A 19,583-nucleotide genomic window follows, 5' to 3' on the forward strand; every position below is an offset into this window, starting at 1 on the left:
CGTGGATCACGCCCCAACTCATCTTCCCCGAGTCCGTGATTCATTCTTCCCCTGTTCCAGTTTGCAACCTTATCCCAAGGAACGGAGCCTGATAAATCCAACGAGTCCCGAGCTTCACGGCACCTTCCCCTACTTCGGATAAGTCCCAAACCCCCTCATTCACAGCAAATCCTTCATCAGGCCATGGATAAGTGCAGCTCCTACTAGCCTCCGAGATTCTCCCCAACATCTTCCCAACGTCCCACGCTTATCTTCCCGTTCGGATCAAGCAACCAGTTCATCTTCCCTGTTTCGTTCCCGCAATCGTACGCGTCTCCTTCTGCATCCAAAGATCCTCTGTTCTCAGCCGTATCCCTCTACCGAACTCAGGATCCGATCTTACCTCCCAGCTCATGGATTCGTCTCCTCTTCCGGCTTGATCCCAGCTCCTCCCAGCTGAGATCCCAACGTCTCACCCATTGCATCCACGCTTTGGGGAAGGGAAGGTTTCCCCTCCCCCGAACCCCCTCCCCTTCCAAGGGTTATGGAACCCGAACCTCGTAACCTTAGGTTCGGGAACTTTCGGGATATCAGGGGATGGGATGGTTTCCACTCCCCCGAACCCCCTCCCCTTCCTTAGGCTATGGAACGTTACCCCCCAAAGCCCCCCTCGGGGGGGAATAGGAGGTAATTAAACTAGACGAAAGGCCGGCAACCACCCAAATCCGCAAGCGATCTACCGCATTCCCTTCCTCTTCCTTCGAGATTCTATCAACGCCCACATCAGCAGCATTCCCAAACTCCCTTCGGGTCACTCCACAAACGGAATCCCCTGTTTCGAGATCACATCCATCCGAATCCCTTGCATCTCAGCTCGCGATTCATCACTTCCTCCCAACCGTTCTCTCCTCCCACAAAATCCCAGCAACCCCACGTATCTTCTCCGCATCAGAATCAGTTCGTTCCCATCCGGATCAGCTCCATCCAGCCGCTTTCATCCTTATCCGTGATTCAAAACAGGGGAGGAGAGAGAGGTGGGCAGCCTATAAAAGGAGTCAGGCGTAAGCAGAGGAGGCATTCTTCTCACCCATTCTCTTCTGTTCCATTCTTCTTCCCCCATCAAGCTTGGAGTAAGCCGAATCCCATGAAGTCAAGAGAGAGATTATTTTTGGGTATTCTGGGAATAACTTCCCATATGAAGAAATAATGAAGTCCACGTTCGTAGGGGAGTCGCCGGAGGAAGAGAAGAAAGCAACGGGAGCCCGCTGCTGTGCTGCTGCTACCGTCCACCATTGCATGGAAGCCTAAGCTCTTCTACTAGGGCTGGATGCAGCCCTAACAAAGGGACACGGATTTTATGTCTTTAATTTTTATATTCTTGGAGTTGTATGAACCCTCTTACTCTTAAATAAATATTTTTTCATCTCATATTTAATCTCTGTGACTTTAAATATGATGTTCATACAACTATTTTTCATGATCACTGAGTGAATATAAAGATAATCCATGCTTAAGAAAGATGCAGTGTCCTGCCACCTTATTTAGGGTAGGCATTTCATACCTACTGAAAATGGGTTTTCCTAAAATTACTTTAGTGAAATTTTTATTTGAATGCTTATAGGGCTTGTAGCCAATTTGCATGTTAATCCAAAATTAAATTAAAATACAATTAACCCTTGTTCCGATGTTAGTGGTGAATTCCTTGCTCTAGGTTTTTCTACACTGATATCATTTTAATTGCATTTCTTATTAAATTGCTTAGTTTAATAGTCTTTGCAAACTGTTTTTTTTAAATATTTTTTTTAAGAAAACAACTATACCCCAATCCCTGTGGATCGATACCTGTAATCACTATTCTACTAGATACGTGCTATTGCGTGGTCTTTAAAGTTGACTATCAGGAGGCCTCGGGGTGTCTTCTTTGCTGGAGCCCAGGCATCCCTAGGATGTCCCTAGTCGAACTCAATTGTCATAGTCGTCCTATTTGAAATACAAACGAAATGAGAGTTTTTTTATTAGCAATGAGTTCAAACTATAGTGAACCTTACTGATGACAAGCGCGAAAGTTGTCGTAGCTCCAAGATCACAGGATCGGGGTGTCATCGAGGTCTTTATCTTATATGCCTAAGGCCTCTAGTCGCTAGGTTTCGAGATCCAGTGTAGAGCACCTCGTACTCGATTTCGTTACTCAAGATAGAGAATTTGTACTAGAGGGCACACCCTTTGATTACTCTACTAGGGCTAGTAAGCATGGAACTGACACTTGCTACCTCTAGGACCCAATGACCCATCCACGCGCATGACTTATGGTCGCTCTGTGGTCTTTTTATTGATACCGGCCATCGGGCGATTGTCGATTTGCTCTGGAGGCAGGCAGGCACTTCTTGGTCCCGTTGGACACAAACATACTGATCTAGCCGCCCATATCAGATGAGTGCTTCGATTTTGTCCTTGAGTGCACTCCTCGATGTCACGATCTCAGTCTTAATGAAAGCGACAATACTTTTTTTGGCCCCTCTTGGTCACTAGGCCCTTCATCGGATGCAGAGGGCGTAGGTAGCCTCGACCCTCAATCTCCATGACGATCAGGGCCCTCTAGGTGGTGAGAGGGGCATACCTCTCAATCTCCCAAAGAGGGCTTTTGGGCTGTTGCAGGCCCCTCTTGTGCTAAGGTGAGATACTCTTCTGCTCTCTTCGCTCCTTGCGTTCCCTCTTGCTTTCTTGGGGGGGAGTCTCCGACTGGCGGACTCGCAGCAGGAGGCCATGGCTTTCTTGGTGTGGGCATATTTGTCGGCCGCACCAACATTTCGATGAAGTCATCAAGGAAGTGCTTTTCTAGGAAGAAAAGGAAGCGCAACGACCGCAAGCTGCTCTTCATTGCAGATATCGCTATCGACTGGTCTAGGTTGCGGACCTCTAATGTCGCTGCATTGAAGCGGATGACATATTTCTTGAGGGATTCCCTCTCCTCTTGCTTGATGTCGAGCAATGCGGCCGAACCGCGGCGTCATCTTTGGCTAAAGATGAAGTGTGCCGCGAAGAGGAGGGTGAGCTGTCCGATGAAGCAGATGGATTCAGATTGAAGCTCGGAGAACCAAAACTAAGCCGCTTTGTGAAGGGTCGCAGGGAATGCCTTGCAAAGAACGATGTCGGTAGCTCTGCGCAACATCATGAGAGCCTTGAAGCTCTCAAGGTGATCCAAGGTGTCTGAGGTGCCATCGTATGGCTCTACTTATGGCATCTTGAATCGAGATGAGATGAGTTCCTCCATAATCTACCGAAAATACGGAGGCTTTGAGGAGAAATTGAGGTCGTTGCTCGCCCTCAGAGCCTGTCCTTTGAGAGCCTAAATTTGTCATCCTATTTTCTCGATTCTCCTATCAAGGTTGGCTTCCTACTAGGGCGAAGACTCTACGAGGTGAACAGACGAGAGGCTCTGGACGAAATTCTCGCTGGAATGAGGACTTGGAGTGCATTATTTTCTATTCCGACCGGGGCATTCCACTAAGTGCATCGACTTTGATGCGACCACTCAAGATCCCGATCCTGAGAGAGGTGGCTGACCAGATGCATGCGAAGCAACTAAGCGGGGAGCTGAGTTGGTTGGATTCAGTCATGTCGGCTCCGATCACATTACCGCCTACTGCAGGCCCTAGACCACCGCGTTCAACTCTTGCACCTATTGAGTAAGCAGATTGAACTGCTCCTTATTTACCGGTGTGGCGGGCCGTTTTGGTGGAGCAGATTCGGGGCTCTGCAACGATCCTTGGGAGCTCGGAGTGTGGTGTTGCGAAGCATACAATACACCCAGGTTCCTCGCGACCTCATGTTGGTTATCTCTCTCTCCAATTGAAGTTGATGTAGCTGGGGGTTGGGCTCTTCCTCTAGCGTCAATCTATTGCCGCCGAATTCGGACCGAGATGGGAGCGCAGCTCATACGACCCTGAGGTCGACTAGAGGCGACGGGCACTAGACTCCTCCGTTGGGTGGCCTGCAAGAATTTTACTTATCGAAGAGTTTCCGGTAGAGAACCCTCCAATGCCTAAATCAGAATAACGAGACAACAGTGTAGAAGAGAGAAATCTCAGCAGAGGATGGTCTCTATAAGTGATAGTGAGTGCTTATTATACACATACCTTAAGTCCCCCGGGTTGCACCCTTTATATGGGGGAGGCAGTCTCAACGTTATTTGGGCCGACGTAACGTGCAATGATGCTAGAGGCGCGAGGGTCTATCCGCGTGGAAAGAGTGCGACGCAGATGTGATGCGAGATGTGGGGCTGCCATGACTACGAACTGCTAAGACTATAGGTTGTTAGGGCTGTCAGCCCTGGTCGACGTGTGCTGATGATTCTCCTCGGCCGGCGACTTCTCGGTTGGAGCTATAGTCGTTTATCTCAGTTCATGTTTTTGAGATTAGAGAGGTCAGTCTGATCGAGATTGAAGTGTCCCATATTTCTTTCATCACTATCCGATCACAAGAGCAAAATTGTGACGTCACGGTGGTAGTGCATTTCCATCTCAATGAAGTTGGTCCCCATTGCAATGGTGGGGGCAGCGGCTCTGATAAAAGACCGACCAATATAGTGGGAGAGCAATGTTCCTTCTCCAGTTGCGATAAGGAAGGGGAGGAGCCGATCGGAATCAAATTTCTAGACTCAATTATAACCTCTTAAAGTTGCAAAAATTACATCACTTACCATCGTACGTTGAATTACCATTCGAAAGTTCCAAAAATTACATCACTTACTATATTTAGGTTTAGGTTTAGGTTTAGTTCAAATTACAGTACTTGCTATTCGTACTTGAATTTTTCACCAACCATACTCGAGTATCTTGAGAAAAATCATGACCGTTCATTTATCAACAAAACGGTGAAAATAGAAATTCTTGCAAAAAGTTGAGAAAGCGCCGTGGCAAGATGCTTTGGGGAACTACCAAAACAGGACAGAGAGACGTTGATGGTCAAAAGCCTCATGGCTCTGAGCAAGCCGAGGCTGGTCCCTCAGTGGCGCTGAGCAAGCCGAGGCAGGTCCCCTCCCTTCCCCACCGCTTCACTCTCGCCTTCTCAAAATAATAATTTTGTGGGCCTCCCTTTCTCTTCTTTCACAAAAGCCGAAGGCCATCAAATCCTCCCAGTAACTAAAGAACACCTCAAAGGAACGGTACTCTCTCGCCCCCCCCCCCCCCCCCCCCCCCCTCTCTTCTATGAGGTGGCAACAAAACTTCCGAAGGTTCCTGTAGAGATTTACCTAGAAATCCCATTCCTTGAGCCTTTTCTCTTCGGCAACTGGAGAGATCTCCTCTCTTCTCGATCGGTGATTGGGTTTTTTTGTTTTTTTGTGGCTCTTCTATGATTTTTGTAGAGTTATGAGCATTTGTGTCGATCGGGGTGGAATTTGATGTAGGAATGGCTTCGGATTTGGAATTCTAGGGGTTCTTTTTGCGGAGGAGGGAGATGCACAAGGGGCGGTCTCCGGAGCCTTTAGATTTCTTCATCTGGACGGTCGAGGTATGTTTTTCCCTTTCTCCAAAAGTTTCATCAGGTGTAAGTGATTTTCTGCAGATTAATTTCATTAGGGGACGTGTTGCTTAAATCTCTTTCCTTATTCTTTCTTTAATCTCGGTTTCATCGGATCTTAGTGATTTTCTGGAGATTAATTTCATTACGGTACATGTTGGCGTGGAAAAATGATTGATTTTTTCGCATTTTAATTTTTTTTTCTCGTTTTTTTTTTTTTATCTCCTTATGGTGGTTGGAGCTACCAATTTTTTGTGATTTATCTTAATCATCCATTGTGAGCTCAGTAAATTTTTTTGTGGAATTCCATTTATGAGATGTATAGAGGTGGTTTGGTTGCCCGTTCATCGGTCTATCTGCTCTAGTAGGCATGGATCACTTCTGGAACTAAGCATTCTAGTTTCATGCCATGCTACTGGATTTTTTGTCAGCTTGCTCCTAGACATTATGCTTGTTACGTGAAATATATGTTTGTCTTGCTTTATGGAAGAACCATCCAGTGTAAAAAAAACACATACCTATCAGGAGTAATCGAATAATTTGGGGTTCTTCAAGAGAATAAGAGATTGTGGATTCAATCTCCTATGGCAATTCTTCATTTTGTAACTTCTTTTGCATCCTTTTCTTGTCTCCTTTTTTAGGTGTTTTGATTTTATTTGATCTCTGATTGTTTAGAAGCTGCCTTGCTACATCAAGCGCATGATTACAGCAGGTCTGTTGGCTGGTCTGAAGCTGATGAGATATGATGGAAAATGGAGTTTTAATTGGCAATATGTTATATCAAATGATGAAACAACTTCTTCTTAACATGTTGGTTTCATAATTTTCTTCTACTAATTAGTATTTTTATTTTAAAACATCAACTTGATTGATGTTATATGATTTTTTCTTTTTTTCGTATTCCCTTGATGCATTTCCCAGTTGAACTCCCTCCCTTGTTTTCAGACGACATGGTATATATGCCACATTTCAATCAACTGTAGTCCTTTGAAAAGCTGTTACATTTACTTTGTTAAATGGTTGACAAATCTCTGTATAGGTGGATCAGATCAGTGTTAGTGACAGTTTGTATGATGTATAACTGAAAATCTATTTCTCAGTCAAATTCATTTTCTCCTTATATGGAGTGGAGTTTTGTGGCTTCTAGTTGGATTGATGCACAATAATGTGTCTTGCAAACTGGTGTCTATGAACATTGATGAATCAATCATGATCCAAAAAAAAATTACTATCTTGGAGGAAAAATATGACTGCATCTCCTGCAGAAATTTGAAGTGCCTTATTGGTCTCTATGGACTGTCTTGGTATCAGCTAGAGGAGGTGTATAAGCAGATATGAGTAGATCTAATGGCTCTGAATACGATATCTGGATTTTCATATGCCATTGGTTATGTCAAAGATTTTCTGTTTATCTTTTTGAGTGATTCTTCATTTGGCAGTCAGGTGTGGTCTTAAACTACTGTGACGGTTATAACTGACCCTGCTATTGCCATATATGCCGTCATCTTGTACCTTTTCTAATTTTTATTTTTTATGAAACTTATTTGCTTACATTGATGCTGCAAAATCTTGCTGCTTCTGATGGAAAGATGATAAGGGAGAGAGCTATCCATTTACTCCACCTAAAATTTAGTTCAGATGCATGCTACTTTTCTTGATTATCATTTCCTATTGCAATGGATGAATACCATCAGTTGTTGAAAAGTTTTAATATCATTTACTCAGGTTTTCTTTCATGTTGCTTGATAATGGATTTCTAACTATTAGTATGATAGAAGTATATGACTGTTTGTTTTGTTGATATTCATAGGAGTTCTTCTCTATTGGTAACTGATGAAAGAACTTAATGCTTATAGAAGAAACTTAATGTTAAATTTTTTCTGCCCAATTTGCAATTGAAACATGTAACTTTTCTTTTCAGGTAGGCCTTTTGAGTTTCAGTATTATGAGTGGATTGAAAACTCATAACTTGCTATTTTGTTGATTGTTCTATTGAGTGCAGATGACCCATTATATCTAGTTGGGTGACTATGCATATCATCACAATCTTTTGCTTCCACCTGATTACTTCATGTTACACTTCATTTCTGTTAAATTATGTTGCTTCCACCTGATTAATTAACCTTGATTTCTATTGAATTTTATTATTTCATAGAGTTGTCTCTACCATATTTACATTGAGCCGATGGTAATGCATGGCTTCTATGAGTGAAACATGGCATGTTATGAAATTTTTTTAATTATCAGATAGCTCAGATGTTTGCTGATAAATTCTAATCTTTGGTTTGTATGTTATTTCTTGCATGACCTCATTCATTTTTTAAAAGAAAAACTTAGAGGTAAACACCTAAAAATACTACAACAGATGTACACTGCTGCTTCATTTATGACCTACCTCATTTATTTGGCTAGTGGATTTTGTAACGATCTGTCCAGACCGCAGAGTTCTGTCCCATTGAGTAGTGTCACCTTAATGTCCCCACTCCATAATTTCATATCATAAGCAACCCTTTAAAATAGGTACCTCTCCTGCTACTTCAACTTTAGTTTGTATTTGTCAACTTTAGTTTGTATATGTCCTGTTTTTTTCTAAATCTTTAACCTGACTCTAAGGCTCTCTCTGAATTGGGTTCACACTTAGTACTACATTGTGGCCCTAGTTCACATTCTCTTTTGATCGGTACTAAACAACCCCTAAACTTCATATGTACTGGAAGTAAAGTATCTGCTTTCTATCTTAACCACACTCAGTGTAACAATCTAGTTCCTTCTAAACTGATCTTATACCCAAATACCTCCCTTCACTCTTCAATACGTGCTCCAATATTTTGATTTGATACATACAACTAAACTACTTATGTGAGATGTCGAAATTTAAAGGGGGGAGTAAAAAAGAGCCTCTGGGAATAGGTATCTACTCATTTTAATTTAAAAATTATATGTGTGCCAATATTTCTTCTTCATTAAACAATTTTGCATACCCAATGCCTCTTCCCTTTTTTTAAAATAACCCATGTTTGGCTAAAACAATCATGATTAGGATCTGGCAGTTTCTTCTTTACCAAAATAACCATGAGATCAGGATCCAATGGTGAGTTTCTTCATGAGCATGGTTCCTTTGGCATGATTTTTCCATCCCTGCTTCCTCTCATGAAGGCCCCAATCAATATGGGTTTGGCAATGTTGCGACCAGGATCTGACAGTGTGCTTTTCTGTGGGCATAATCTTCTCAATCTGCAGGTTTTCCCATCCACTGCCCCTCTCATGAGAGATGCACAAGGCTATTTTGTATAAATGAGCTTTTAATTGGCAGCTCTGCTTACTTGAGACACTAGCACTTTTTAGAACAATCACGGACTCGTAGACATAGCCCTATTCATTAATCTGGGTGGGTCAGAGCGAGCTATGATAATTCAAATAAAACCCAATTAAGGAAGTAGCAAACCAAACCTAAATAATTTTTATTTGATAAGTGTGTATATGCTTCTGCCATACAAATAGTAATTTTTTTTCTTCACAATTGTATTGATATATTTTTCTTGGCCTGATATAAAAATATGATTTCAGGATGTTGGGTTGTGGCTGGAAGACATAAATCTTGGTAGCTACCGTCAGGTTTTTGAAGATAATGGTGTCAATGGGGAGTACTTAGAGAGCTTATCTATGTTCACAACAGAACAGATTCTGCGGTTTATCAGGCGGTGCCACATGAAGTGGGGAGATTTTATTACACTCTGCAAGGAGTTACGGCGCATTAAAGGTTTTGTTCTTGACTTGTGTTCATTTTATATTCATGATTGCATTGCATAGTTCTTGACTAAACCAACACTTTTTGGGTTGACTGCATCGTAGAATGTGTTCCTTCTTACAATCATTTGGTGTTTGGACATTGATTTGATCAACAGATTTCTAGCATGTGGTGTTTCTGTTATAGGAGCAGTAGCATGTGTCTGTGTTTTGAACTTCAGATGCCAACAGCAGTCAAGTGGCAAGCCCATTCATCAGGCTGTCACATTATCTAGCAAGAAGTTTTTGAATGCAGTACCTGTATGTCATTTGATGGTTCATCATTCATGTGACTTGGATTCATGGCCATGTTCGGTTGCCATTACTCAGGATGCAAGAAAAAGAATAGTACTATCCTGAGCACAGTACATTCCAAAATGGCTTAATTGCGAACCTCGTTGTGCTATGTATAATAAGTCCTTGCTAGACAACCATTGCTTGTTCATAACTGTGTTTAGAATTAATAAATACCCTACTTCTGTTTATGCTATCCTTAATCTCCTAAGTAGATCCAGCTAGTGCCTGACATCCTTAGTTCTTTATGGGTGCACGTAAAAAGACTTTTACAATAATATACATCTCAGAATAATATGTGCATCTGTATGCCTATGTCATGTCACTTTTTTTTTTTTTTGGACGGGAAGTCGGGCAGGGAGGGGGAGGAAAGGCTGGTGTTGGAATCCCTCGCACGCCGCAGAAAATTTCAGAAAAATTCTGCGCGCAGCGGAAGACATGCGCGAGATTCCGTTCATCGCATGAACATATTTTAAAACCGTCGTTCGTAGATAGATTAGGATTAAATACTTTTTATATGATTAAGAAGATAAGATCTTTACCTTGTGCGGGTAGATGATCACCGCAATCTGATGATCGTGGTATTTGTTGAAGGTTCGCTTAAAGCCGCACACGCGTCCGGCCTCTACAGGTATCCACACGAGGAGAGGACCGATTGAAGCCTTTGAATCTCCCCGGGGTGCTAGCTCCCTTGCAGAGAAGACTTTGGATGGATGAATCTCTTTCTTCTTGCAGCAAACAACTCCTTGATTGCTCTCCCTTGAACAAGAAGGATTGGAGAAAGAAGAATAAAAAGGGAGCAACAAGTTGCAGCCTTTTTATTTTGGTGGAAGAAGGAAGGGAGAAAGGAGAGCCAACGCCTCCTTTTTTTTCTTTTGTTGGCGGCTGCTAACAGGGATTAGAGAGAGTCTTTTCACGGCTGAAAGAGGGTTGAAAATCCCTCTTTCGGCGTGGGCCCCTTTCCCTCTTTTAATTAGCCGTGTGGAGCTCCTAAAAAATAGGAGCTCCATGTTTATCTTTTAGAAAAGAGGAGGGGCGGTACGCCCCTCCCTCTTTTCTTCACGTAAAAGGCATGGGAGGGGTGTGGGCCCCTCCCTCTTAGTCCCTCTTTAATCACACCCCACTTAATCATATTAAGTGGGGTGGTGTAGCCACATAGATAGGGTCTAATCCTCTTCTAAAGAGGATTAGGTGAACCCAATTCCTTCTTTCATTCAAATCCTAATCTAATTAGGATTCAATTGAACCATGACTCAATTGAATTCTTCAATCCTAATCCAATTAGGAGCCATCTTAATTTATTAGATTAAAATTAATTAGGACTTAAGAAATCCTAATCTAATTAGGACATATTAAATTTCAGTCCTAATCTAATTAGGACTATAGAAATCCTACTCCTAGTAGGACTCTAATTTAATTTAAAATCCTAATCTAATTAGGATTCTTAGAATCTTACTCCAAGTAGGACTCGTGTCTAATATGATCAAGTCCAATTAATTAAATCCAATTAATTAAATTAAATTACAATCAAATTGCAATTATTCCTTCTTCAACTTGCTAGTTATCAATCAAATTGATAATTATAAATTATTTGTGATTCCTAATCACAATTCAACCATCGGAGCAGTCAATACCTCTAATGTGTGTGACCCCATAGGTTCTATTCTGTCTGGTAGTGAGATATATTGCGATCTCTATCACAATATCATTGAAAACTCCTTTCAATGGGTTGGAACAATTCCAACTCTTCTCATTCGGGTTCACTGATCACCAAGTGAATGCCTTTGAGTCTCACAATCCACCAGTGACACCTAGCAGCATGTAGTGGCAACCCAGCAGAATGGAATGATGAACCTCTAGGTGTAGTTAGTGTATGATACAATCCCTCTATCGTAGATCCCGACAAGACGGAGGTCATGGATAACTCGTCAAACCCCTATCGTCTGTCATATGTCAAGATTTATTCGACTTAAGTTCGAGAGTGGAAAACTCCTTTTTCACTATACATACTACCCCGGCCGAGGATTTACGAACTCAGTCTCATAAATCACATAGAATCTCTCTTAACCTATCAAGGTCGATAGATTCCATCTAGATGCACCCCTACTCCTACAATGAACCTACTGCAGCCAATCTGCACCACAAGAACCCAATTGGCTAGGGCTCATGTTTATGTGCTCGTCAAACTACAGCAACCTCACTGTGAATAGCCGAGGCATCGCAGGTCAAAGGACCAGTCATACAACTGCAGCATCAAGTAAGTCACTGACGAGTGGATAGACATCCAAGTGACTACTTGCTATGGTCACGTTCAGTACCCTTGTTCTCTAACAAGCACTTGCACAATTGCTCCAGTGTCACCACACTGTGGACTCAAGACTCGTCCATCAAAGAAAGCGATCTGTGCACTAATCTCAGCGGATCGATCACCGTCCTCGTGATGATCCATCGATCAGGAGCAATTCAGAAATTAATCACCAATGACACATGCCTCAAATTCTCAACTCTTGAGAATATGCGTCATCATCTTATTAATTTCTTGGACGATTCATGGACACATAAGAACATGAATGAAAAGAATGCCCATTCTAATAAATTCATTATTAGGTCAAGTACAAATTTATGTCCCAGAATAAAATAATGCGTCAGCCAAATTGGCTTCTAGGGCATACTTCTAACAGCTGGCTCCTGCATCCTTGAGGAAAATAACTCTGCACATGTATGACTACAGCATTTGGCAATTGAACCTTCTTTTCTTGCCCTTTTTTGCATGAAAATTGCATTTCGTCTGATGTTTGATGTGGAGGGTTGATTCTGTACATAATTAAGATTTCAGATCTGCAACAAGTGCAGCAATCCAATATTTACACTCTGTACCAGAGATTGATTGTAATTTTGTCTGGGGAATCCTCAGGGCCCAGATTTAATTGTTCACTCAAATAGACAAAAAAGAAGGGAAAATATGGTTGGGAATAGGAAAACTGGATTACATTAAAGTTTCATTGTGTACTTTGTTACACCATCATATTTTCTTTTCTTTTCTTTTTTATAATGCAACTAACGTTAAACATGCATGGCTTAGATTAGAAGATACATGAGAGAGAGAGTGAGGTGGCATGGCCGGCAGTAGCATGCACGTGCATGTGCGAACCCCCGCCCCCCCCCCCCCCCCCCCCCCCCCAACACACACAACATAAATACATGTATGCATTTATTTTTTTTATTTCTCCTCCAGTTTCTCGTCTATTCTGTCTTAAACTTCAATTTTCTTTCATTTTCCCTATTTATCTCCCCAGCTTGTTTTTTTAGGCACCATAGAGAAATCAGGGATCCTCTTTGGTGCAGGTGAGATGAGGAAGCCATATGCCTCGAATGCTTCATAAAAGTTTACTAGAATCCTTTATAGTGGCCTTCATCCCATTTCTGTTTAGGATTGTGTATCTGCTGATGTGGTTCATCTAGAGATCAAAATAAGACTCAAAAGAACTATGGTTGGATCTAAATATCTAATATCAACCTTTGAACCATAGATCACCTACAAGACCCTCCAAAAGCCCTAGAGCAGGAATCAAACAAGTGCAGACCCATATTATTCACTAGAACCACAAAATTAACGAAAAGTCGAATCCTACATTTTTTTTAAAAAAAAAAGAAGACCTAAACCTAATCTAAGCCATTATCTGCATCAATGGTACTCTTTATCATGTTTTTCTCATGATAGCCCATAAGTGGTTTTCTGCATAATTTGTTTTTTTTTTTCCGGCATGTCATCTTTGGGAAGTTTGAAGAGATTCAACATTGCTAGATTGAAATTGCTTTTTCGAGAGAATTGCGAGCATCTGTGAAATTTCCTTTCAAAATTTCTTAACCATAATCTAGAACCCACTCGGATTGGACCTTATCAGATTGATGACCTCTTAAGAAGCAAATGGAGCCTTGTGGATTGCACTCTGGTGATTTAAAGTCTATATGATGTAAATCTGCAGTAACTTTGGCTCAGAGCTGATTTCATCTGATCTATGTATCACTCTCTAAATGCATTTAATCAGTATAAATCCAATCAGCTTCAAAACTGATCACTAATCTGCTATTTGGATAATGACAACAGTAGAAACTGGTCCAGGTATTCAGATATGAAGCTATGATAAATTGTCTGGATTTAACAAGTAGGAGAATAATTTGTTCAGCTGTAGTCGGTAGAAGAGACTCGAGAAAATAGAGATGAGAAGAAGAAAAATAGAAGAAAGAAGAATAAGAAAAGAGTGAGGAGGAAAGAGAAGACCTGCAGTCAATAATATTGTGAAATAATGTCACATAAAACCCATAAAAACCACCCAAGTTGAGGCCATATATGGCCCACCAAGTTGAGGCCACATCAACCACATTTTGTAGACATGCCTGAAATTCGCCATTTGAGCCTATAACCCTCTAGTAACATCAACTAGTTTTCAGGGACTATAAAAGAGAAAACCAAAGGATGCCTGGAGAACAGAAAATCTAAAATTGTCCTGTCTATCACATGATTTTTGATGTGGTGATTGTGGCGGTTGGTTTCTTTTTTTCTTTTCTTTCCTTTAATAATTGTCTTGTTTGCTAAAATCCTGCAATCAAGCCATGTGTCATCATTCTTTGGATGCAGCGAGTGGTCATTATTAACATTTTTGGTGCATGTACATGCAGTTGCTTGCCTGAAAGGAGAGCAAGAGATCCGCAGGCCATGGTGGGCTCCATCATGCTTATCAGTGGTGTTTGTTAGGGTTGCCAGGCGCAACAGACAATCTCGGGTTGTCTCCTTGAAGCTGGAATCTTGAGCTTCTACATGAAATCACCCTCCCTCATCACATGCCACAACCTACCTATTACCCCTTCACTTGATCCTTTTTTTCATCCCTTTTTTCTTTCCCTGTTTAACTTTTGGGAAGTTGGCATGTTGTTGCTACAGGCTAGTGGACTATGAGGTGTTTTGGGTCTGCAGACAGTTTGGCTGTTCTTGTCCCTGTTCTTTTATGTATAATTCTCTGTTCACTCTGTTTTATGTATTTATTGATTAATTTTTCATATATAGGTTTTTATTGTGGCTAACTGCAGGAAGATATAGCATTTTTTAGTATAATTATACTAGCATTAAGCAATACAAAAATACTGCAATTTTAATTGTTGTGAAGAACAACCATCATAATTCTTCCTTTCAGAACAGGGCAGTACATGGCTGGCGATCCTTCCTGAATCTTTCTAGAAGGGTCAAATTTTGATTTACACCCTCAAGATTTGGTTATCAAACTCTTAATCTATTGCGCATGGCTGCATATTGGAAGGTAATCAAGGAATACTTGTTTCTGCTCCTGATATACTTGATTGAATGATGACATGACTGTTTGATAGATCTTAATGACATTGTTGATCATTTTTGCTTGTTCGGATGGCTTTGCACTTGCATAGGTCGCATGATCTTTCGTGTTCTATATACACTAGGTCACTGTAATGGATGGATGGGAAGTTCCATTCTCCAATCCTTCGGTATCATTGTTCTCCAATCCTTCGGTATCATTGTTCTCCAATCCTTCGGTATCATTGTCCAATCTTGTGTGTTTAACCATCCATTCTCCAATCCTTCGGTATCATTGTTCGTGCAGAAGTTCCATTCTTCTTTCTCTTCTGTTTGCTAATGAATGAGAAAGTTTACTTCCCATGTTGCGATCCTGTAGTCCAATTGATCCCTAGAAGTTGGGAAGTAAGTGTTGGATTTTTCATATAGTCTTGAAAGCTATACTGTTGTCCGTGGCATTTATCAGATTATAACAGCAGAAAGATGAACTGGTGACAATGCTGGAGCGAACAGAAGCTAGTTGTGGTGAGAACCTTTAGATAGCTCTGATTATCCCGTGGCTCCCAGAATTGTATGGTAAGGGTCGACGATCAGGATTGGTTGGGTCATGACTCCTTCACTTGCTTTAGGAATGTTTTGTCACTTTTTCTCTTCCTAAGTTTTTATCAGGTATTGGGGGCACATGATGGTCCAACAGAACTGCTGCTATCTCTAATCAAAAAGATTGCTTACTTCCACATAATATGGATAATGTGGGAGACATCTCTCTATTTTCCCCTAGGTAATTTAATTACCGCTTCTTAGCTTTTTATCATTCCAGAGATCAATCAAGATCATGAATGTATTGCCTGCTTGAGAAACACCTTTAGATCGATTTTCCCTCCATTCATAGCTGCATCTAGGGCTTCAGCAGACCCCAAAAGGGCTCATATTTGACCCGGCTTAGTAAGGCTTATTTTCGAAGCTCAGACTGGTAAATTAGGCATGGATCCATAATGAAGACCCAACCTCTAATCGGATTGTTTATAGACTTCCAACTAGTTGGACATGACCTAATTGGATCATTCTAACTAATCAAACTAATTCAGATATTCAGATTTAGCTCTTTCGTTCATATCTGATATAGATCCACCAAAGATATGGTCTTCGTTTAATACAGGCATGGTCTTCGTTTTTTTTTTATTTGGTGAAAGTTCTATATATGGTCTTAAATAATGACTATTAGAACACTTTGGAGGCTTTGTCATGATATACTTGATGAGAATTTTGACAATGATTATTATTCAGTTGCTATCTTGTTATAACGGCTGCTGTATAAGATGGGAATGCAACAATTATTTGATATTTTCACTGTTCATATAATTACAATAATGACACTGTTAACTGAAATTGTAATGTGAATTCATAATATATATTTCATCGAGTGAATGATGCCTTATTCAATCATTATTTCTTGTTATTGACAGTTGAGTTGGATAAATATTGGTTGTTTACTATAAAACTAGTATTTAAGACATGCCCATGAACATAAAATGTTCGTTTAAGTATCTTTTTTATTAATATTTTTTTTGAAATTCTAAAAAATGTAGGTTCTTTTCCTGGAACTCTCCTGTAGTTATAACAGTTCAGAATACTGTAGCTACCGACTTAGTTCTTACATTTCTCACATGTCAAGACCAATGAACAAGAGTTTCCATTAAATATAATAGGAGATCCCTTTTTCGATATATCTCTCTCTATTATATCTTTGATTTAACTCATTGCTAAAACTACCAGTTCTTATCTTTTCTCATGCGCCATCTTGTGAGACCGCTAAACGAATAACAGACATTCAGGAATTTCTGTTAAATATAGTAGGAGATCTCTTTTTCGATATTTTATTTTCTCTGTAATATCTTTTAGTTAAGTCATGGCTAAACCTAACAAGACAAGTGTAGCAATCATATCATGATGCTTGTAAAGTTTTGGGGGACTAAATTGATGGGTTCTGAGACTCTCAAAACCAGGATTTTATTTTATTATTTTAGTTATACATACAACTTTTATCTATTTAATTTTTTTAATCATTACAATTAAATATTGTTTATACCGTCCAAACCTATTGTTTTGATCGTAGATCTTGATTCTTCGATAATTCAATGGTAGCATATCGTCCAATGGAGCTAAGATTCAAAATATAGACCACATGGCCAAACTTGGTGATTCCATTTAATCCCCTTTTTATTGTCACCTATCTCATGCATTACACATGTTCATTTACTAGACTCCGCAATTTTGAAAATAATGATGATGTGGCAAGGGTTCTGCTATTTGGATATACAACATTTTTAAAACCTTCGCGGTTCTCCCATGGTGTCCAATTATATTTTCTCAAGATTTCTGTTTTTTCAGAAAATCTTCCAAAGCCCAAATCACTTTAGTTGCTGCTACCTACTTAAACCCGAGTGAATGGTCCAAGCAATGAGTCACATATTTTGAGTGATTTGGTGAGTTTTATAGGTTTCTGGGAATATAAGAAGCCTATTTCTGATATCCAGCTTTGAAGGTGAAATGGGCCACAAGGATGGTACTTCGGGCCAGATCTGGATCGTCCAGCCCAAATATGTAGTTCATATATTAGATATAAGAGTAAATTAAAAAAAGCCCCCTAACATTTATATTTATTACACTTACATTTGTAAAATCTACACTTACTCTCTATTAAATTAATGGCATTGGTGAAACTATTTACCTCATGAAAAGTCAAAATTATTCTTGAGCGAGGAGGAGGATTCCCACATTTTTTTATATCGTTGGTTTGCTGTTATTTCACTTAAGATTATTTTGGTCATTTTCAAATTTTTTTCTTACGTAGCATTTGATTTCCATTTAAGGTTAACGGTCTGACTAGCATTCTGTTAAGTCATGAGTTAAAATGTTGGATAGAAATAAATCTCAGAAAGTAAACGTATGTTTTTCAAATTATTGAGTGTAAATATAATTTAACCCTAATCTTAAGAGAGTTTTTATAATTTATTATAGATATAATATATTTTTCGAGCATTCATACATAAATTTTTGAGATTGCGCATATAAACTATAGTATTGCAATAGAAGTAAGAGGAAACTATTGTTGTTCCTTAGTATATGAGGAGAGAGAATATTGTTGGATCAGGTAGCTGCGATAGGAAACTACATAGCATTTCTTGCTGAGGAACAGAGACAGTAGATGGCTAGTTCTTTAGGAGAAAGATAATGTATATAACAAGATTGCTAAACTCCAAGTTGCTCCTTTGGAGATCGACACTCGCCCCCGCATTATTGCATATCTTTTGGAGCCACCACTCAACATGTTTCTTGGTTAGTAGAGATGTAGACATTCTGCTAGGGCAAGGGTTCAAGTAGTGGCAGCAGGAGGGGGAGACAAAAAGCTATAAGCCTTAAAATGAATTGAGGTACATGATGCTATAATGGTGTGGAAGCAATCCAATAATAATCCGTACTACAACATTTTCAGTTGGCAACCGAGATTAGAAAGCTACATGGCTTATTCGTTACATTAGATCATGTTGCACATTATTTAGGTTGGTTTGGATGGATTAGTTTGCTCATGATCCGAACCTAATGATATGGAATGTATCGTACCGTATCGGTTCAATATCGGTATCTGATATGGATGGTGCACTAACACTTAGTACATCGAAAAAATTCTGTACCACACCATACGGAACAATGTTAATATGGTACCGATATGAAATCCGGTACCGAGACCGCGAATCTTGATTTTAGCTCTTGTTGGTTGTACTATATCTGCAGTTTGGTTCTTCTTATTTGGTAAATATACAACTAAGGGGTTTGGGAAAAAAATAATCTTTTTTTGGTAAATATACAAATCTGAGGTCAAGTATGTTTTTTCCGAGTCCGCTTTTCTTTTATGTAAACACCTTGCTAACCTTCAAAATGATCTTTCATCCACTCATAAGGCTATAGCCAATTCTAGGGATGCAAGTAGTCTGGTAGGATCAAGTCTAATATGTTTGGGATCTAACTAAGACTCGATCAATTTTTTAAATTTAAAACCATAAGTCAGGGAAAAGTTTTCTTTTTTTCTATGTTTTTCTTCTCGGAATTAGGACGAGTAAAAGCAAGGCAAAAAGCCATAGTTAAAGCATAACCTTTGATCAAAGTAGGTGTGGATTGTTGGAACAACCCAATCTATACTAATTCAATCAACAAAAATTAGCTCAAAACTAGAGGAGGCAATTGGGTCGAGTCGGATTGGGTACAGGTCGGGCTGGATACAGATCAGATCAAAAATTCATCGATCCAAATTTGATCTATTTTTTAAATAGGCCAAAAATTTATATTTGCACCTAATATGTTTATTAAACAGCTAACCCAATCCAATCCGTATTACTCATTTATTAAACAGATTAAATCAGGTTAAATGAGTTAAATAGGTTAAATAGATTTTTAATGGATTAAATGAATTTAAATAGATTAAATGGGACAAAAGTAGGTTAAGCAGATTTCAAACAAATTAAACAGATCTTAAACAGATTAAATAAATAAGTCAGATTATGACCTCATTCAATTATTAAATGGATTAAAAGTTTAAACCTGAACTCAATCTATTTAATAAATAGAATTAGATCGGTTGATCCATTTATGATTCAAACTCGTTTATGACAAATCCAAA

The 19,583-nt window shown here is 39.7% G+C and overlaps 1 protein-coding gene across 2 annotated transcripts; it reads left to right on the forward strand.

The window, feature by feature from the left end:
- Positions 1 to 5,123: 5,123 nt before the first annotated feature.
- LOC103719136 (uncharacterized) lies at positions 5,124 to 14,661 on the forward strand. Of its 2 annotated transcripts, none has more exons than XM_008808231.6 (4): positions 5,124 to 5,296; positions 5,413 to 5,490; positions 9,067 to 9,259; positions 14,260 to 14,661. In XM_008808231.6, exons 2-4 carry the CDS (start codon positions 5,437 to 5,439, stop codon positions 14,388 to 14,390), a joined length of 378 nt encoding a protein of 125 aa, XP_008806453.1. In that variant the 5' UTR covers positions 5,124 to 5,296; positions 5,413 to 5,436; the 3' UTR covers positions 14,391 to 14,661. The 2 variants fall into 2 exon arrangements, with proteins under 2 accessions (XP_008806453.1, XP_008806454.1); XM_008808232.5 differs by having other exon boundaries at positions 5,169 to 5,296; positions 5,387 to 5,490.
- The last annotated feature ends 4,922 nt before the right edge of the window (positions 14,662 to 19,583 follow it).

This window comes from Phoenix dactylifera, chromosome 15 (assembly GCF_051530095.1).
Source record: "Phoenix dactylifera cultivar Ajwa chromosome 15, Ajwa_hap1_PhDact_Kaust_v1.1, whole genome shotgun sequence".
Classification (NCBI taxonomy): domain Eukaryota; kingdom Viridiplantae; phylum Streptophyta; class Magnoliopsida; order Arecales; family Arecaceae; genus Phoenix; species Phoenix dactylifera.

Coding starts and splice junctions, on each gene's coding strand:
- LOC103719136 (XM_008808231.6), top strand. CDS start 5,437: ATGCACAAGGGGCGGTCTCCGGAGCCTTTAGATTTCTTCATCTGGACG. Junction 5,491..9,066: donor TCTTCATCTGGACGGTCGAG/GTATGTTTTTCC, acceptor ATATGATTTCAG/GATGTTGGGTTGTGGCTGGA. Junction 9,260..14,259: donor GGAGTTACGGCGCATTAAAG/GTTTTGTTCTTG, acceptor ATGTACATGCAG/TTGCTTGCCTGAAAGGAGAG.